This window comes from Pollachius pollachius, assembly GCF_949987615.1.
Source record: "Pollachius pollachius genome assembly, chromosome: 1".
Classification (NCBI taxonomy): Eukaryota; Metazoa; Chordata; class Actinopteri; order Gadiformes; family Gadidae; genus Pollachius; species Pollachius pollachius.
Window position 1 is genome coordinate 1,434,875 of NC_136934.1, and position 20,935 is coordinate 1,455,809.

A 20,935-nucleotide genomic window follows, 5' to 3' on the forward strand; every position below is an offset into this window, starting at 1 on the left:
CTGGACTTTCTCCGGGCTGATAACTTTTTGTCCCTCAGAAGCTTCCGTCAGCATTGTGTTCCTAGCGGTTGCGCGAAGCTTGTTTTTGCCGTTGCAATTTTTAAGAAAGGATTTTACACATTATTCGTCCACTTTACTCACAGGTGAGTTTATTTGCTCGTGTACTTTATTCGACAATCATTCTGAAATGAGCGCTTAGCTAAGCAGTGAGTCCCCGATGGCTAACGTTAGCTAGCTTCTCAACTTCACGGCGCCGCCGTACCCGTTGACGATGTGTATCCTCCTCCAGTTATAAAACCCACGGCTGTCCTGTCGTTCCAGCGGGTGTACCATGTCCGCCGAGGCCCTGAAGAAGCGGAAGGCGAAGGTTCTCCGCGCTGAAGGAGGAACCCCCGAGGTGAAGCGAGGTCGCGGAGAAGGGGACGGACAGGTAACAGAGCTTTAGGGAGATGTACTCCTGATCCTCCCCCCCCACCCTGATATTATTAATATTGTAGCATAATCTGATATCGTTCATATATATCCATGGTTCCAGTGATCCCCCACTCTGCCTTTCTTCTCAAGATTTCCTCCTCGCTGATTAAGGGAGTTTTTTCCTGCCCTCTTGGGGGCTAGGGTCAGGGGGGTGTCGTACACGGCCTTCGAGCCTGTAACTGTGATTAAGGGCTAAACAAATAGAATTGAATTGAGATAAACCTCCACGTTCAAAGGGATCCAACATACTTTCAATACCAGAATAAATCGTGTACCATTCCCTGCAGGACGCATGAATTGAAAGACTCCCATTTGACGTTTTCTCAGAGGGACGTTGACGTGAAGATGTACGAGAAACTGACCAACTGAGTGTGTGTTTAACGAGGTGTCCCCTGTGCGTCTAGGATGCCCGTGTGTACAGCGAGGAGCTGGAGCTGGAACGCAGGGATCCTGAGCAGGACTACCAGCAGTACAAGCAGACCTGCGAGAGCCTGGCCACACTCATGGGGGAGATCCAAGAGCTGAAGGCAGCTGGTGCTAAAGAAGGAGTGAGAGAAACTCTAAAACAAACACACCCCATATATAGTTATATTGAATGATCTTCAGAGCTGAGTTTTCTGTTTACATGTTGTCCTTCTGGAATAAACAAATGATGGACTTGTGGTTGCAGTGTACCGAAGTGGAGAAGAGACGTCTGCAGAGCTGCATCCACTTCATGAATCTGAAGAAGCTCAATCGCTTGGCTCACATGCGTCTGAAGAAGGGCAGAGACCAGACCCACGACGTAATGCCAGCAGACACACCACCACGATACGTACCCTGGCATGCCTAGCTCAAGAGACGGCTTCATAACCTCTTGTTTTTGTTTTTGTACTTTCAGGCGAAGCAGAAGGTGGACGTGTTGCACCTTCAGCTGCAGAACCTGCTGTACGAGGTCATGCACCTGCAGAAGGAGATCAGCAAGTGTCTGGAGTTCAAGTCAGTATTCTCCCATATTCACTGTGTTGTCACATACTTAACCGTGTGGTCTGTTTCATTGTCTTTTATCACAGCAAAGAATTCACTGAAGTTTCTTTATATGTTTGTGTAAATTTACATTTAACAGATGCTTTTATCCAAAGCGACTTACAATAAGTCCATTTGTCAGAAGAAAGAGAAACAACAATACATTGTAGTCGGTACAGTAAGAATGTTCATAGGACCAAGTGCCAAGCACAAAAAATCGCTTGGTTAACCTATTCCCCTTATACAACAAAGATAGCTAGGATGCTAGACAATGCTAAGTACTATTTTTAAGTGTGAATGCAAGTGTAAATGTATGTTTGTGTGAGTCTATGTGCATCTTTTATTTATTCCTGAATCATAACCATTCTTTATTGTTTCTTGAGGAGAGCTCAAAGTGACCTGAAGCTGACCGCGGTGTCTCCCTGCAGGTCAAAGCACGAGGAGATCGACCTGGTGAGCGAGACGGAGTTCTACCAGGAGGCCCCGGAGGAGATCTCCAGGCCCCTCCTCACCAAGGAGGACCCCCACCAGCTCACCCTGGCCCGGCTGGACTGGGAGCTGGAGCAGAGGAAGAGGTACCTCAAACCAGTGGTTCTGAGGGGCCTCACCTCGTAATATATTTTATGATCAACACCCGTGTCATAGTAGACGTTATGTCATTTCCATTAAGACATTTGACTCACACCATAGGGCCAGGTTAAATGGTGAACCACATTGATACAGCGCTTTTCTAACCACTGGCCCCTCAAAGCACTTTACAATACGGCCTCACGTTCACCCATTCATGCACACATTCACACACGACGGAGGTGTAACCATGCAGCGCGACAGCCAGCTGGTCAGGAGCAGTGAGGGTGAGGCGTCTCGCTCAGGGACACCTCGACACTCGGCTAGGAGGAGCCGGGGATCAAACTAGCAACCTCCCGGTGACCAGCCAACCCGCTCTACCCCCTGAGCCACATGCCGCCCTGGTTTTGTGTCTGTATTGTGGTGTATTGTTTGTCTTTGTCGGGTGTCTCATGTAAAAGAAGAGCACAAACCCAACGACACTGAATAATGACGTGGTGTTTGAATGAGTTTAATCAACGTCTGTCTGCTTGTGCGAAGGTTGGCGGAGAAATACAGCGAGTCTCAGACGACGAAGGAGAAGATCGCGAAGAGCATCGAGGTGAAGAAGGAGCATCTTGGCAGCCTCCAGCCCGGCCTCAACGCCATCATGCAGGTAGAACCACGTCACATAGAACCACGTCACATAGAACCACATCACTTAGAACCACATCACATAGAGCCATGTCACATAGAACCACGTCACATAGAGCTCTATCACATAGAACCACGTCACATAGAGCCACATCACATAGAGCCACGTCACATAGAGTCACGTCACATAGAGCCTAGTCACATAGAGCCACGTCACATAGAGCCACGTCACATAGAACCACATCACATAGAACCACATCACATAGAGCCACATCACATAGAACCACGCCATCATGCAGGTAGAACCACATCAAGTAGAACTATGAGCCATCATGCAGCTAGAACCACATCACATAGACCTACAATAATTAATCACCTCAACGTCATCATGCATGTTCATCACATACAACTGTTATGATTATTCATTACCTCTTATGTTGTGGGCTCTTTAATGGTAGGAGAGCATCTAGTCAAGCTGGTTCAGAAGATATAGTTTGGGACAGGATGGACGTCAGAACAGCCTTTATTTAAAAGTCTGTTTTTATTTCTAAATAAGTTTAGCACCGCGTCGATCCGGACGCTGAAATAATTCTCACCTGGAATTAAAATAGAACAGTGATGTACAGTCGCAAGAGAGACATCAGAGTGTCAAAGTGTGATCGAAGGGGATTCTGTGGTGTTGGTGTAATATAATAAAGCTTCTGCTCCCCCCAGGCCTCCCTCCCGGTGCAGCAGTACCTGTCCATGCCCTTCGAGCAGACCCAGAAGCAGACGGAGGTGGGCCGGCACCTGCCCCCCGCCCTCTACGTGCTGTTCGTCCAGGCCAAGGCCTACGGGCAGGCCTGTGGTGCGTAGAGCAGGGCGTCCCACTGCGCGGTGCAGCCTAGGCGGCCCCCCAAGCAGCACACACCTCCCGTCCTGGAAAATAGTGCGATTACCAAAAGGGAACTTGAATTGTTCTTTTAAAAACCATGGACACAGATTAATTAAATTCACTGCACTTGTTCAAGGTGTTATTTTGAAAAGCTGCTTATTTATTAATTATATATTATTATTATTTGCTATTAAGTGTTTAATGAATCATTGTTTATTTATTAAGAGAGCAACCCCCACCACCTTAACGAACTATTTCTGCGGGAAACCTTGGTAGAGGATCTCTCCACACGTTGGTCCAGCCCTGGGCTGCTCTGAAGGTCTGCAGACTCAAGGGTCCGCTGTGTGTGTTTCAGACAAGAACCTCAGCGTGTCCATCAGCGGGGACATGGACGAGGCCAAGGCACTGTCCAAGCCTCCCGAGGACTCCCAGGGTACGCACGCACGCATGCACGCAAACACAGACACACCCATGCACGTTTGACATTATTTTGTTTTTAGATGTTTCACGATGAATAACCCTGTTAATTAGTCTGGTCCTACCAGACTCAATTGACAAACGTTAACTCACTTGAAGGCGGGAGTCTGTTGAAGTTTAAAACTATTGGATCTGCCCAGTGCCACTCTGGATCTGCCATAACCAATCGCTAACGTTTGGCCGGGAATCACGTTGCGCGCAGGCTGTAAACAAACCAATCACCGTGCGTGAAGATGCCCGTCAACGAGGGCTGACTTTAACGTCATCGATCTCAGCCACTCCCTCTGTTCGCTGATTGGACGCAGAAAATGTAATACCGCAGACCCAGACGTAGTACTGAAGGGAATTTCAAATGAGCGGAAGTACTTAGGCGGGCGGAGCCAGGCTACCTGTTAACAGTATGAAGGCTGTGTTTTTGTTGGTGTATTTGTCTAAGTATAGTTCTGTTTTCTCTGCTGTCCAGATGATGAGAGTGATTCGGACGCTGAGGAGGAGCAGGAGAAAACGGTGATTACCTGGACACAAACCAAACACTCCCAGTGGCTTCTTCCCTGTACTGACTTAGGTTTCACCTTCTTTTGGGTCCCCCCCCCCCCCCCCAGGGTCAGACGGTTCAGCCCCCCCCCCCCCCCCCCCCCCCCCACACACACACACACACACACACACACACACACACACACACACACACACACACACACACACACACACACACACACACACACACACACACACACACACACACTCTGGCGTTGTGGTTTGGGGGTTTTGGGAGTGGCGCTCATCGACCGCTTCCTGCGCCCATATCCCTGCCTTCTGAGGGATTCTGGGAAAATTCTGCAAGGATGTCTGGGGGACAGTAACCGGACCCCCGTCACGAGCCGCAGCTCTGACCTGTTCGCTCTGCAGTCTCTCCGCCTCACCCCTCGCCCTCTCTGTCCCCCCCGGTGTTAATTACTGTTGTCCGGCCATAATATACATAAATACTTCTAGCAAGCGCTTTTCTACTTCTATTTTCTACAACATTGGCACATCCTCCACACACCCTCCCCTTCAAACAGCCTCTTCCTCCCCTGGCTGTCACCGTAGTCTTCCCCACATCGTCAGCTCGGAGGGTTCTGCTGTCTGCAGCTGAAAGAGGAGACAGGAGGCCTGACCCCGAAGGCTGAGCAGGCCCTCGCTACCTTCCCTCCTTTAACACCTTGTCTCCTCCTCCCTCCCCAGAAGAGGAGGCGGCCCACCACCGGCTGCCAGCTGGACGACAAGCGGCGGGAGATGCTGAAGAGACATCCTCTCTCCCTCTGCCTGGACCTCAAGTGTAAAGGTACCCCCGCCGTCTGGCGTGACTAATGAAATCCTCTGCTTGCTCCAGTATTAGCAAACACCCTTGGAGGCCATTAGAGCGAGCGCCTCCGTCGGCTTTCACTTAACCGCCGCGCCGCCTTCCCCAAAGTGCGCCCATGCATGTTTACTGTTGTAACCCTATCCCCAGATCCAGTGTCCGGTATTGTGGCTCCAGTCCATTATTAATGATGTTAGGACATGGTCTGACTCGTGGCTGCCCCCTGCTGGTGATGGGGGGAGGGAAGGGGACGGATTACAAGGGGAACTGCATTGCAGAGAGGGAGGGAGAGGGAAGGAATGAGAGAGGGAGAGAGAGAGAGACTCTTGCAGCAGCAGAGATTCTGCATGGCCGATCTCTCCCTGTAAGCACTACTCTCTCCTTCCGTGGTCGCGTCCCTCAGGTGCTCTGCAGCGTCGAGCCATGTTGTTGTTTACTGCAGCCGGGCCACGCCTCAGTGGACGGGTGTCAGCGGGTTCAGACAGGAGCTGCAGAGAGAGAGAGTGCTGTCATCATGACCCCCACACCAGCACCCTGGGGAGCAAGCGACCGGCTCTGGTCTGATACAGACGTGCAGTCTGCGATCCCACCACCGCGTGTGACGGCTGTGTTCCCTCTGTCCGCCTGCAGATGGCAGCGTTCTCCACCTCTACTTCTACCACCTGATCAACCTCAACATCCTGACCGTGAAGACCAAGGTGTCCACGGGCACGGACCTCAGCACCGCCGTCAGCGCTGGGTGGGTGTGGCTCCCTGTGTGTGCGCTTGTCCCTGTGTATGTCTGTGTGATCTTGTCACTGTGTGTGTGTGCGTGTGTGTGTGCACTTGTCACTGTGTGTGTGTGTGTGTGTGTGTGTGTGTGTGCGCGTGTCACTGTGTGCGTGTGTGTGTGCTTGTCACTGTGTGTGTTCTTGTCACTGTGTGTGTGTGTGCTTGTCACTGTGTGTGTGTCACTGTGTGTGTGTGTGCTTGTCACTGTGTGTGTGTCACTGTGTGTATGTGTGTGCTTGTCACTGTGTGTGTGTGTCAATGTGTATGAGTGTGTGCGCTTGTCACTGTGAGTGTGTGTGTGTGTGTGTGCTTCTCCCTGTGTATGTGTGTTTGCTTGTCACTGTGTGTTGGTCTGATGGTCTAGTGATCCTATTGGTCCCCTCCTGCAGTGTATGTGTGTGTGTGTGTGTGTTGGTCTAGTGATCCTATGGGCCCCCGCCTGCAGTGTGTGTGTGTGTGTGTGTGTGTGTGTGTGTGTGTGTCTAGTGATCCTATTGGTCCCCTCCTGCAGTGTGTGTGTGTTGGTCTATTGATCCTATGGCCCCCCCCTGCAGTGTGTGTGTGTTGGTCTATTGATCCTATGGCCCCCCCCTGCAGTGTGTGTGTGTTGGTCTATTGATCCTATGGCCCCCCCCTGCAGTGTGTGTGTGTGTTGGTCTATTGATCCTATGGCCCCCTCCTGCAGTGTGTGTGTGTTGGTCTATTGATCCTATGGCCCCCCCCTGCAGTGTGTGTGTGTTGGTCTATTGATCCTATGGCCCCCTCCTGCAGTGTGTGTGTGTTGGTCTATTGATCCTATGGGCCCCCCCTGCAGTGTGTGTGTGTGTGTGTTGGTCTATTGATCCTATGGGCCCCCCCTGCAGTGTGTGTGTGTGTGTGTTGGTCTATTGATCCTATGGGCCCCCCCTGCAGTGTGTGTGTGTTGGTCTATTGATCCTATGGCCCCCCCTGCAGTGTGTGTGTGTTGGTCTATTGATCCTATGGCCCCCCCTGCAGTGAGCTGCTGAACGCGGAGACTCTGCTCAGCTGCCTGTACAGCGGCGACCTGGGCCAGGAAACACCCAACCCCGCCAACCGCTACCAGTTCGATAAAGTCGGGTGAGGACAGCGACCGCTTTGTCTCCCAGCGCACTGTGAGACGATCGATCAATACCCGGAGCGACCATTAGTACATCTACATTAACATTAAGGGCGTTTAGCAGACGCTTCTATCCAAAGCGACTTGCAGTAAGTACATTTGTCAGAAGAAAGAGAAAACAATATATCTCTGTGGGTACAGTAAGGATGTTCATAGAGCCAACAATCACCAGGTTAACCCATTCCCCGCGTACAACACAGCTAAAAGTACCGCATTATGCTGCGTAATACACCCCCCCCCCCCGCTGGTCACCTGAATGGTTGGAGGTGTCCTCGGCCCCTCCCTCCACGGTGTCTTCAGACCGGGCCCCCCCACTCTGCTGAGTCGGGGTGTTTTTAGCTGCTATGGATGACCGTGGCTCAGGCTGCTGAAGGGACGGCGCCGCGGTGAGCGCTAACAGCCCCTCCCTTCCTGCCAGGATCGTGACGTTCGCGGACCACGTTGGCGAGCTGGGGCACCCCTACGTCTGGGTGCAGGACCTGGGGGGGCTCTTCTTCCCCGGGGAGGCTCCGCAGGTGAGTGTGATGGCTTTAGGATCTTTCTGGATTAAAATACTAAAATGTAGTCCTTTTATGTATTTCTTAATTTTTTATCGTGCACTATATGCAGGTTTTTCCACTGCAGTCGTCACTTCTGCACCCACTTATGTGTTTTTTCACCCCAATGTAGATTCATCTACAGAGAGAATTCCTGCTATGAATGAGCTGTAGGCTAAAGCCTCTTAGACACTCATCGTTTCAAATAGCTTTGAGCGAAAGTGACACGTGTCTTATTTATGCAAAGATGAAGTCTTATTTGGTGGCATTTAGCTGAAGTGTGTGTTTGTGTGTGTGTGTGTGTGTGTGTGTGTGCCTCCTCCAGGGTGTGCGTGTGGGCAGTGCTCTCAGTGCCAGTCACATGGAGGCCACCATGAAGCTCCTGAGGGGGCGTGTCCAGTCCCGCCTGGCCCTCCACAAGCAGTTCACCTCCCTGGGTAAGCTCCGCCCCCCCTCCCCCCACACACACACACACACACACGTTCATGTGAGGGGGGGGGGCTGTCCCAACCCTCATTTGGGCTAAGGGCCAGGGCCACGGCGTTGAAATGGAGCTTCAGAACGACCGCACTTGAAAGGGAGGGCTCTGAGGAGAAGCCAGCCGGCAGCTGGCCTCTCCTCAGAGCTGAATCCTTACTGTTTCCAGTAACTCACGGACTCATGCTGTGAAGTTGACTGTAATGTTTTGGCCTCTGTTGACGGAGCAGTCCGCGAGCGTCAAGCGATGATGACGCAACAGTAATGGGGGGGGTGTCTCATTTCTTACCCCTCTCTCGTTCTTACCCCTCTCACGTTCTTACCCCTCTAGCGTTCTTACCCCTCTAACGTTCTTACCCCTCTAACGTTCTTACCCCTCTAACGTTCTTACCCCTCTCTCGTTCTTACCTCTCTAACGTTCTTACCCCTCTAGCGTTCTTACCCCTCTAGCGTTCTTACCCCTCTAACGTTCTTACCCCTCTAGCGTTCTTACCCTCTAACGTTCTTACCCCTCTAACGTTCTTACCCCTCTAAGGTTCTTACCCCTCTAAGGTTCTTACCCCTCTAGCGTTCTTACCCCTCTAGCGTTCTTACCCCTCTAACGTTCTTACCCCTCTAACGTTCTTACCCCTCTAACGTTCTTACCCCTCTAACGTTCTTACCCCTCTAACGTTCTTACCCCCTCTAACGTTCTAACCCCTCTAACGTTCTTACCCCTCTAACGTTCTGACCCCTCTAACGTTCTTACCCCTCTAACGTTCTTACCCCTCTAACGTTCTTACCCCTCTAGCGTTCTTACCCTCTAACGTTCTTACCCTCTAACGTTCTTACCCCTCTAGCGTTCTTACCCTCTAACGTTCTTACCCCTCTAACGTTCTTACCCCTCTAGCGTTCTTACCCTCTAACGTTCTTACCCTTCTAACGTTCTGACCCCTCTAACGTTCTTACCCCTCTAACGTTCTTACCCCCTCTAACGTTCTAACCCCTCTAACGTTCTTACCCCTCTCACGTTCTTACCCCTCTGACGTTCTTACCCCTCTAGCGTTCTTACCCCCTCTAACGTTCTAACCCCTCTAACGTTCTTACCCTCTAACGTTCTTACCCTTCTAACGTTCTTACCCCTCTCTCGTTCTTACCCCCTCTAACGTTCTAACCCCTCTAACGTTCTTACCCCTCTAGCGTTCTTACCCCTCTAGCGTTCTTACCCCTCTCACGTTCTTACCCCTCTAGCGTTCTTACCCCTCTAACGTTCTTACCCCTCTCACGTTCTTACCCCTCTAACGTTCTTACCCCTCTAACGTTCTTACCCCTCTCACGTTCTTACCCCTCTAACGTTCTTACCCTCTAACGTTCTTACCCCTCTAGCGTTCTTACCCTCTAACGTTCTTACCCCTCTAGCGTTCTTACCCTCTAACGTTCTTACCCCTCTAACGTTCTTACCCCTCTAGCGTTCTAACCCCTCTAACGTTCTTACCCCTCTCACGTTCTTACCCCTCTAGCGTTCTTACCCCTCTAACGTTCTTACCCCTCTCACGTTCTTACCCCTCTAACGTTCTTACCCTCTAACGTTCTTACCCCTCTCACGTTCTGACCCCTCTAACGTTCTTACCCTCTAACGTCTGACCCCTCTAACGTTCTTACCCTCTAACGTTCTTACCCCTCTAGCGTTCTTACCCCTCTAACGTTCTAACCCCTCTAACGTTCTTACCCCTCTAAGGTTCTTACCCCTCTAACGTTCTGACCCCTCTAACGTTCTTACCCTCTAACGTTCTTACCCCTCTAACGTTCTGACCCCTCTAACGTTCTTACCCCTCTAGCGTTCTTACCCCTCTAACGTTCTAACCCCTCTAACGTTCTTACCCCTCTAACGTTCTTACCCCCTCTAACGTTCTAACCCCTCTAACGTTCTTACCCCTCTAACGTTCTTACCCCCTCTAACGTTCTAACCCCTCTAACGTTCTTACCCCTCTAACGTTCTTACCCCTCTAACGTTCTTACCCCTCTAACGTTCTTACCCCTCTAACGTTCTTACCCCTCTAACGTTCTTACCCCTCTAACGTTCTTACCCTCTAACGTTCTTACCCCTCTAACGTTCTTACCCCTCTCACGTTCTTACCCCTCTAGTGTTCTTACCCCTCTAGCGTTCTTACCCCTCTCACGTTCTTACCCCTCTAACGTTCTTACCCCTCTAGCGTTCTTACCCCTCTAACGTTCTTACCCCTCTCACGTTCTTACCCCTCTAGCGTTCTTACCCTCTAACGTTCTTACCCCTCTAACGTTCTTACCCCTCTAACGTTCTTACCCCTCTAGCGTTCTTACCCCTCTAGCGTTCTTACCCCTCTAGCGTTCTTACCCCTCTAACGTTCTTACCCCTCTCACGTTCTTACCCCTCTAGCGTTCTTACCCTCTAACGTTCTTACCCCTCTAACGTTCTTACCCCTCTCACGTTCTTACCCCTCTAGCGTTCTTACCCTCTCACGTTCTTACCCCTCTAGCGTTCTTACCCTCTAACGTTCTTACCCTCTAACGTTCTTACCCCTCTAACGTTCTTACCCCTCTAACGTTCTTACCCCTCTAGCGTTCTTACCCCTCTAGCGTTCTTACCCCTCTAGCGTTCTTACCCCTCTAACGTTCTTACCCCTCTCACGTTCTTACCCCTCTAGCGTTCTTACCCTCTAACGTTCTTACCCCTCTAACGTTCTTACCCCTCTCACGTTCTTACCCCTCTAGCGTTCTTACCCTCTAACGTTCTTACCCCTCTCACGTTCTTACCCCTCTAGCGTTCTTACCCCTCTAACGTTCTTACCCCTCTAGCGTTCTTACCCCTCTAACGTTCTTACCCCTCTAACGTTCTTACCCCTCTAGTGTTCTTACCCCTCTAACGTTCTTACCCCTCTAACGTTCTTACCCCCTCTAACGTTCTTACCCCTCTAACGTTCTTACCCCTCTAACGTTCTTACCCCCTCTAACGTTCTAACCCCTCTAACGTTCTGACCCCTCTAACGTTCTAACCCCTCTCACGTTCTTACCCCTCTAGCGTTCTTACCCTTCTAACGTTCTTACCTCTCTAACGTTCTAACCCCTCTAACGTTCTTACCCCTCTCACGTTCTTACCCCTCTAGCGTTCTTACCCCTCTAACGTTCTTACCCCTCTCACGTTCTTACCCCTCTAACGTTCTTACCCCTCTCACGTTCTGACCCCTCTAACGTTCTTACCCTCTAACGTTCTGACCCCTCTAACGTTCTTACCCCTCTAACGTTCTGACCCCTCTAACGTTCTTACCCTCTAACGTTCTTACCCCTCTAACGTTCTTACCCCTCTCACGTTCTGACCCCTCTAACGTTCTTACCCTCTAACGTTCTGACCCCTCTAACGTTCTTACCCCTCTAACGTTCTGACCCCTCTAACGTTCTTACCCTCTAACGTTCTTACCCCTCTAACGTTCTGACCCCTCTAACGTTCTTACCCCTCTAGCGTTCTTACCCCTCTAACGTTCTAACCCCTCTAACGTTCTTACCCCTCTAACGTTCTTACCCCCTCTAACGTTCTAACCCCTCTAACGTTCTTACCCCTCTAACGTTCTTACCCCCTCTAACGTTCTAACCCCTCTAACGTTCTTACCCCTCTAACGTTCTTACCCCTCTAACGTTCTTACCCCTCTAACGTTCTTACCCCTCTAACGTTCTTACCCCTCTAACGTTCTTACCCCTCTAACGTTCTTACCCTCTAACGTTCTTACCCCTCTAACGTTCTTACCCCTCTCACGTTCTTACCCCTCTAGTGTTCTTACCCCTCTAGCGTTCTTACCCCTCTCGCGTTCTTACCCCTCTAACGTTCTTACCCCTCTAGCGTTCTTACCCCTCTAACGTTCTTACCCCTCTCACGTTCTTACCCCTCTAGCGTTCTTACCCTCTAACGTTCTTACCCCTCTAACGTTCTTACCCCTCTAACGTTCTTACCCCTCTAGCGTTCTTACCCCTCTCGCGTTCTTACCCCTCTAGCGTTCTTACCCCTCTAGCGTTCTTACCCCTCTAACGTTCTTACCCCCTCTAACGTTCTAACCCCTCTAACGTTCTTACCCCTCTAACGTTCTTACCCCCTCTAACGTTCTAACCCCTCTAACGTTCTTACCCCTCTAACGTTCTTACCCCTCTAACGTTCTTACCCCTCTAACGTTCTTACCCCCTCTAACGTTCTAACCCCTCTAACGTTCTTACCCCTCTAACGTTCTGACCCCTCTAACGTTCTTACCCCTCTAACGTTCTTACCCCTCTAACGTTCTTACCCCTCTAGCGTTCTTACCCTCTAACGTTCTTACCCTCTAACGTTCTTACCCCTCTAGCGTTCTTACCCTCTAACGTTCTTACCCCTCTAACGTTCTTACCCCTCTAGCGTTCTTACCCTCTAACGTTCTTACCCTTCTAACGTTCTGACCCCTCTAACGTTCTTACCCCTCTAACGTTCTTACCCCCTCTAACGTTCTAACCCCTCTAACGTTCTTACCCCTCTAGCGTTCTTACCCCCTCTAGCGTTCTTACCCCTCTAACGTTCTTACCCCTCTAACGTTCTTACCCTCTAACGTTCTTACCCTTCTAACGTTCTGACCCCTCTAACGTTCTTACCCCCTCTAACGTTCTAACCCCTCTAACGTTCTTACCCCTCTCTCGTTCTTACCCCCTCTAACGTTCTAACCCCTCTAACGTTCTTACCCCTCTAGCGTTCTTACCCTCTAACGTTCTTACCCTCTAACGTTCTTACCCCTCTAGCGTTCTTACCCTCTAACGTTCTTACCCCTCTAGCGTTCTTACCCTCTAACGTTCTTACCCTTCTAACGTTCTTACCTCTCTAACGTTCTAACCCCTCTAACGTTCTTACCCCTCTCACGTTCTTACCCCTCTAGCGTTCTTACCCCTCTAACGTTCTTACCCCTCTCACGTTCTTACCCCTCTAACGTTCTTACCCTCTAACGTTCTTACCCCTCTCACGTTCTGACCCCTCTAACGTTCTTACCCTCTAACGTTCTGACCCCTCTAACGTTCTTACCCCTCTAACGTTCTGACCCCTCTAACGTTCTTACCCCTCTAGCGTTCTTACCCCTCTAACGTTCTAACCCCTCTAACGTTCTTACCCCTCTAACGTTCTTACCCCCTCTAACGTTCTAACCCCTCTAACGTTCTTACCCCTCTAACGTTCTTACCCCCTCTAACGTTCTAACCCCTCTAACGTTCTTACCCCTCTAACGTTCTTACCCCTCTAACGTTCTTACCCCTCTAACGTTCTTACCCCTCTAACGTTCTTACCCCTCTAACGTTCTTACCCCTCTAACGTTCTTACCCTCTAACGTTCTTACCCCTCTAACGTTCTTACCCCTCTCACGTTCTTACCCCTCTAGTGTTCTTACCCCTCTAGCGTTCTTACCCCTCTCACGTTCTTACCCCTCTAACGTTCTTACCCCTCTAGCGTTCTTACCCCTCTAACGTTCTTACCCCTCTCACGTTCTTACCCCTCTAGCGTTCTTACCCTCTAACGTTCTTACCCCTCTAACGTTCTTACCCCTCTAACGTTCTTACCCCTCTAGCGTTCTTACCCCTCTAGCGTTCTTACCCCTCTAGCGTTCTTACCCCTCTAACGTTCTTACCCCTCTCACGTTCTTACCCCTCTAGCGTTCTTACCCTCTAACGTTCTTACCCCTCTAACGTTCTTACCCCTCTAACGTTCTTACCCCTCTCACGTTCTTACCCCTCTAGCGTTCTTACCCTCTCACGTTCTTACCCCTCTAGCGTTCTTACCCTCTAACGTTCTTACCCTCTAACGTTCTTACCCCTCTAACGTTCTTACCCCTCTAACGTTCTTACCCCTCTCACGTTCTTACCCCTCTAGCGTTCTTACCCTCTAACGTTCTTACCCCTCTAACGTTCTTACCCCTCTCACGTTCTTACCCCTCTAGCGTTCTTACCCTCTAACGTTCTTACCCCTCTCACGTTCTTACCCCTCTAGCGTTCTTACCCCTCTAACGTTCTTACCCCTCTAGCGTTCTTACCCCTCTAACGTTCTTACCCCTCTAACGTTCTTACCCCTCTAGTGTTCTTACCCCTCTAACGTTCTTACCCCTCTAACGTTCTTACCCTCTAACGTTCTTACCCCTCTCACGTTCTGACCCCTCTAACGTTCTTACCCCTCTAACGTTCTTACCCCTCTAACGTTCTGACCCCTCTAACGTTCTTACCCCTCTAGCGTTCTTACCCTTCTAACGTTCTTACCCTCTAACGTTCTTACCCCTCTAACGTTCTTACCCCTCTCACGTTCTTACCCCTCTAACGTTCTGACCCCTCTAACGTTCTTACCCTCTAACGTTCTGACCCCTCTAACGTTCTTACCCCTCTCACGTTCTTACCCCTCTAACGTTCTTACCCCTCTAACGTTCTGACCCCTCTAACGTTCTTACCCCTCTCACGTTCTTACCCCTCTAGCGTTCTTACCCCTCTAACGTTCTTACCCCTCTAACGTTCTTACCCCTCTAACGTTCTTACCCCTCTAACGTTCTGACCCCTCTAACGTTCTTACCCTCTAACGTTCTTACCCCTCTAACGTTCTTACCCCTCTAACGTTCTTACCCTCTAACGTTCTTACCCCCTCTAACGTTCTAACCCCTCTAACGTTCTTACCCCTCTAACGTTCTTACCCCCTCTAACGTTCTAACCCCTCTAACGTTCTTACCCCTCTAACGTTCTTACCCCTCTAACGTTCTTACCCCTCTAACGTTCTTACCCCTCTAACGTTCTTACCCCTCTAACGTTCTTACCCCTCTAACGTTCTTACCCTCTAACGTTCTTACCCCTCTAACGTTCTTACCCCTCTCACGTTCTTACCCCTCTAGTGTTCTTCCCCCTCTAGCGTTCTTACCCCTCTCACGTTCTTACCCCTCTAACGTTCTTACCCCTCTAGCGTTCTTACCCCTCTAACGTTCTTACCCCTCTCACGTTCTTACCCCTCTAGCGTTCTTACCCTCTAACGTTCTTACCCCTCTAACGTTCTTACCCCTCTAACGTTCTTACCCCTCTAGCGTTCTTACCCCTCTAGCGTTCTTACCCCTCTAGCGTTCTTACCCCTCTAACGTTCTTACCCCTCTAACGTTCTTACCCTCTAACGTTCTTACCCCTCTAACGTTCTTACCCCTCTCACGTTCTTACCCCTCTAGCGTTCTTACCCTCTAACGTTCTTACCCCTCTAACGTTCTTACCCCTCTCACGTTCTTACCCCTCTAGCGTTCTTACCCTCTCACGTTCTTACCCCTCTAGCGTTCTTACCCCTCTAACGTTCTTACCCCCTCTAACGTTCTAACCCCTCTAACGTTCTTACCCTCTAACGTTCTTACCCCTCTAACGTTCTTACCCTCTAACGTTCTTACCCCTCTAACGTTCTTACCCCTCTAACGTTCTTACCCTCTAACGTTCTTACCCCTCTAACGTTCTTACCCCTCTAACGTTCTTACCCTCTAACGTTCTTACCCCTCTAACGTTCTTACCCCTCTCACGTTCTTACCCCTCTAGCGTTCTTACCCCTCTAACGTTCTTACCCCTCTAGCGTTCTTACCCCTCTAGCGTTCTTACCCCTCTAACGTTCTTACCCCTCTAGCGTTCTTACCCCTCTAACGTTCTTACCCCTCTAGCGTTCTTACCCCTCTAGCGTTCTTACCCCTCTAACGTTCTTACCCCTCTAGCGTTCTTACCCCTCTAACGTTCTTACCCCTCTAACGTTCTTACCCCTCTAGTGTTCTTACCCCTCTAACGTTCTTACCCCTCTAACGTTCTTACCCCCTCTAACGTTCTTACCCCCTCTAACGTTCTTACCCCTCTAACGTTCTGACCCCTCTAACGTTCTGACCCCTCTAACGTTCTTACCCCTCTAACGTTCTTACCCCCTCTAACGTTCTTACCCCTCTAACGTTCTGACCCCTCTAACGTTCTGACCCCTCTAACGTTCTTACCCCTCTAACGTTCTTACCCCTCTAACGTTCTTACCCCTCTAACGTTCTTACCCCTCTAGCGTTCTTACCCCTCTAGCGTTCTTACCCCTCTAGCGTTCTTACCCTCTAACGTTCTTACCCCTCTAGCGTTCTTACCCCTCTAGCGTTCTTACCCTCTAACGTTCTTACCCCTCTAGCGTTCTTACCCCTCTAGCCCCCTCTGTATTGAGGGGCAAGGATAAGCCTCAGACAAGGGGGAGGGGTGTAAATGGGATTGGCCCTTAGAGCTGTGTGTGTGTGTGTGTGTGTGTGTGTTGCTAAGCGCGGGGTCATGTCTGAACCATCCGTTGTTAAGGAGCCCCTGTGTTTTTCCGCTCCCCAGAACACAGCATCGTTCCCATCTCGGCCGAGTCCCAGCACCTCTTCCCCGCCAAGGTCATCTCCCGGCTGGCCCGCTGGACCACCATCGCCCACCAGGACTACATGGTAGGCCCCCCCGAGACGCCCTCCTACAGCGCCCCTCTGTGATGGAGAGGATGGAGAGGCCTGACCCGGCGTCCGGGCGGCCATGATTCAGTCTTACTGCTCACCGTCTGTCTCTGGTGTTCGTTCATCATGACACCAAGACCTTGATACTAACCTCTAGTCTAATTAAAGGAGGTATCATACCTCCAGGTGTGGGTGTGATTAGCCGTTACAAGCAGGTTTGAAAATGTGCAGCGTCTGACATCACAGGTGGGCGTGTCCACCTAGATGTGGGCTGGATAGATCAGTCTGCCAGCCTACCCAGTGGACTGTAATACCGTTGCGCCTCTGTCCAGCACACAAAGTTGGGTTTTGAAATGAGATGTCAGCGAGGAAGTGACATTAGTTTTGGACTTCAATTCAGTTGGACTGTGAGACTGATACTCTCGCTGTGTACTGGAGGGACGCCACGCCCTCCCTGACCATAGCTGCGTTCGAAATAGTTCTCTATCACGGATATAGTGCACTATATAGGGTGCTCGCCATTTTGTAGTGGTGTTCGAATTCTCATTGGTTAATTTCATTCACTATGTGGACAATAAAATACCCCAAATTTGGGTGAACATACGATGATCCCTACACGTTACTCCAGTATACCACAATACAATGCTGTTTGACGCCAATTACTTTAAAAAATGATCAGCATTGTGTCCGAATTCTCGTTTGTTCGTTCCCTAAATAGTTCACTTTATCATCAACACTATAAGGGAATACTCGTGAGTGATTGAATAGGGAACGTTTTCGAACACAGCTCTTGTGTCCCCCCAGTGACCTTGTGTCCCCCCCGGTCACCTTGTGTCCCCCCTCGTGACCTTCTGTCACCCCCGTTGACCTTCTGTCCCCCTGGTGACCTTGTGTCCCCTGCCGTGACCTTCTGTCCCCCCCGTTGACCTTCTGTCCCCCCCGGTGACCTTGTGTCCCCCTGGTGACCTTGTTCTCCTCCTCCTTCCTCAGGACCTGAGCTTCACCAAACACGTGACGGGCGCCGGCCTGGCCAAGGAGGCGGACCTCTTCTTCATGGCGGTGTTGGAGCGGGGAACAGGTCCGTACCTGGAGCACGACCCCAGGGAGGTCATGAGGTTGCAGCCCTTAACGGACGTATCGGCGATTCAGGCCGAAACATAAACGATCTCATTCACCGGATCTTCCTGCTTTCAGCTGCCCGCCCCGTAATCAGGCAGCCAGAAAACGCGTCTCTGTAGGCGGCCTGTGCACAAAAACGAAACCACCACTCAAAACCAAAATAAATAGTTCTCCGACCAATCACCCACAAGGGGTGGGTGTTGGGGGGTTTAGCGCTGCGTTCATGATCGTTTTTTACTGGCCGGGGAGGGGCGAGCTGGCTCTGTTTGTGACGTCCCCCAGCATCGCTGATGCGACCTTTAACCCCTCAGTCGTGTCTTCCCCTCTCTCCTCTCCCGCTGTCAGCCCGGCTGCAGGCAGCGGTGGTCCTGAGCCCACGCTACCCCGAGGTGTCCCCTCTGTTCTCCCTCTGCCTCAGCTGGAAGGGCGAGCACAGCGGGAGCACCGACGACAACCTCCGGGTGAGTCCACGCACACACACACACACACACACACACACGTGGAGTCTACTCCCCTGTTACACACACACACCTCAGGGTGAGTCCACGCACGCACGCACACACACACACACCACTCAGGGTGAGTCCGCACGCACGCACGCACGCACGCACGCACGCACACACACACACACACACACACACACACGTGGAGTCTACTCCCCTGTTACGCACGCACACCTCAGGGTGAGTCCACGCACGCACACACACACACACCACTCAGGGTGAGTCCACACACACACACACACACACACACACACACACACACACACGTGGAGTCTACTCCCCTGTTACGCACGCACACCTCAGGGTGAGTCCACGCACGCACACACACACACACCACTCAGGGTGAGTCACACACACACACACACACACACACACACACACACACACACACACACACACACACACACACACACACACACACACACAAGGGGAGTCTACTCCCCTGTTACACACACACACACACACCTCCGGGTGAGTCCACGCACACACGCCCCCCCTCTTGATTGCGTTGGAGCGGGGGTCTCCTCACGGCCCAGAGGTCCGTGCTTCCCCTCTAACCCCCCTGGTGTTCCAGGCCATGGAGAGCGAGGTGAACGTGTTCAAGAGCGAGCTGCAGGGCCCACGCCCCGGCCACCAGCTGCTGACCAATCAGCTGGCCCGGCTGTGCGTCTGTCTGGACGTGTACCTGGAGACGGGCGGAGAGGACAACAGCGTGGAGGGGCCGCGGGAGTTCCCCCGGGAGAAGATGTGCCTGCGCACCGTCAGGTACGGCTGGGGCTGTGGTGGAGGCGCTTCGTACACCACCCGCACGAGAGGCTAATCCAGCTAACGATAACGATGACTAGCCAATGACGGTTCTTCCACCAGCTCGTCGGGTAGCAACGACCACAAAGACAAACGCAAGAAAATTACATCACAAGAGCGACTCTTGTACGATGCATCCCGAATTAATCATTATTTAGCCAGTGGCCATGTTGGACCTTATGCAGCCGGCGGCCATGTTGGACCTTATTTAGCCAGCGGCCATGTTGGACCTTATTTAGCCAGCGGCCATGTTGGACCTTATTTAGCCAGTGGCCATGTTGGACCTTATTTAGCCAGCGGCCATGTTGGACCTTATGCAGCCGGCGGCCCTGTTGGACCTTATTTAGCCAGCGGCCATGTTGGACCTTATTTAGCCAGCGGCCATGTTGGACCTTATTTAGCCAGCGGCCATGTTGGACCTTATGCAGCCGGCGGCCCTGTTGGACCTTATTTAGCCGGCGGCCATGTTGGACCTTATTTAGCCAGCGGCCATGTTGGACCTTATTTAGCCAGCGGCCATGTTGGACCTTATTCAGCCAGGGGCCATGTTGGACCTTATTTAGCCAGCGGGCATGTTGGACCTTATTCAGCCAGCGGCCATGTTGGACCTTAGTTAGCCAGCGGCCATGTTGGACCTTATTCAGCCAGCGGCCATGTTGGACCTTATTCAGCCAGCGGCCATGTTGGACCTTATTCAGCCAGCGGCCATGTTGGACCTTATTCAGCCAGCGGCCATGTTGGGTGCTCATTTGATTTACTCTGGTTTGCGTTGTGTTGTCCACTGGTGTGGTTATATGTTGTCTGTTTTATGCGTTGTAAAGCACTTGGTAAACCTGGTACTACACAGGGCTGTGTAACTAAAGTGTGCCCCCCCCTCCTCTCTTATGTCCCCAGGGGCCCCAACCGCCTGAAGCCCTTCAAGTACAACCACCCCCAGGGCTTCTTCAGCCACCGCTGAGCCACCCCCACCCCCCACTCCTAGCAAGCATTCAGAGCCACATGGCCCCCCCAGTCCGTTGGCCCGTCGCCCCCCCGTGGATTCCTGAGGAGACGGACATTTTTATTTGTAGTCAGACACAAAAAACGTTGTCCCTTTTTTGAATAAAAAAGTGTATTTTCGTGAAAGTCTTTGCAATGATCTTTTTTCTTTTGTACCGTGTGAGTGCTTTTCTTCTTTTTTTGGTTTAAGTCTGGAGCCTTAGCAATGAGGAAGTCTCTCTCTCTCTCTCTCTCTCTCTCTCTCTCTCTCTCTCTCTCTCTCTCTCTCTCTCTCTCTCTCTCAACCCTCTATCCCTCTCATCTATTTATGGGTTCTATCTGAAGTACCAGAGCTGGTTCCTAATCCATTGTCCGGGTGCTGCTCTGCTGAGTCACCTTTAGAGAGGAGCTGGTTCTTGCTCTGCTGAGTCACCTTTAGAGAGGAGCTGGTTCCTGCTCTGCTGAGTCACCTTTAGAGAGGAGCTGGTTCCTGCTCTGCTGAGTCACCTCAGAGGAGCTGGTTCCTGCTCTGTGCTGAGTCACCCTCAGAGGAGCTGGTTCCTGCTCTCTGCTGAGTCACCCTCAGAGAGGAGGTTTCCATGGTAACATTTCCACTCGTGTGCGCTTCATCCTCCGGGTCCGGCTGAATCCCCCTGGGGTCAGAGACCCAACGCTGCAGGGACAGAGGGAGGCTTATCCCCCTGGCTCCCAGGAGACGACCTCCTTGGAGACACTGTTGTTGTCGTAGTAGTGAAAAGAGTTTTAATCACAATGAAAACAATTC

The 20,935-nt window shown here is 51.3% G+C and overlaps 1 protein-coding gene across 2 annotated transcripts; it reads left to right on the plus strand.

Annotated features, from left to right (window-relative positions):
- The first annotated feature begins 40 nt into the window (after nt 1-40).
- Nucleotides 41-20,298, plus strand: thoc5 (THO complex 5). Of its 2 annotated transcripts, none has more exons than XM_079742020.1 (20): nt 41-143; nt 290-430; nt 879-1,022; nt 1,145-1,258; nt 1,355-1,452; nt 1,908-2,054; nt 2,587-2,701; nt 3,394-3,526; nt 3,909-3,986; nt 4,494-4,537; nt 5,252-5,351; nt 6,000-6,108; nt 7,137-7,238; nt 7,697-7,793; nt 8,140-8,251; nt 16,641-16,744; nt 17,738-17,825; nt 18,212-18,327; nt 18,944-19,134; nt 20,068-20,298. In XM_079742020.1, exons 2-20 carry the CDS (start codon nt 332-334, stop codon nt 20,129-20,131), a joined length of 2,055 nt encoding a protein of 684 aa, XP_079598146.1. In that variant the 5' UTR covers nt 41-143; nt 290-331; the 3' UTR covers nt 20,132-20,298. The 2 variants fall into 2 exon arrangements, with proteins under 2 accessions (XP_079598146.1, XP_079598147.1); XM_079742021.1 differs by having other exon boundaries at nt 44-143; nt 322-430.
- The last annotated feature ends 637 nt before the right edge of the window (nt 20,299-20,935 follow it).

What these genes read in the sequence shown, in the direction of transcription:
- thoc5 (XM_079742020.1), top strand. Translation starts at nt 332, where the DNA reads ATGTCCGCCGAGGCCCTGAAGAAGCGGAAGGCGAAGGTTCTCCGCGCT. An exon ending in CAGCTGGTGCTAAAGAAGGA is followed by an intron (nt 1,023 to 1,144) that starts GTGAGAGAAACT and finishes TTGTGGTTGCAG; the next exon opens with TGTACCGAAGTGGAGAAGAG. An exon ending in TCGCCCACCAGGACTACATG is followed by an intron (nt 16,745 to 17,737) that starts GTAGGCCCCCCC and finishes CTCCTTCCTCAG; the next exon opens with GACCTGAGCTTCACCAAACA.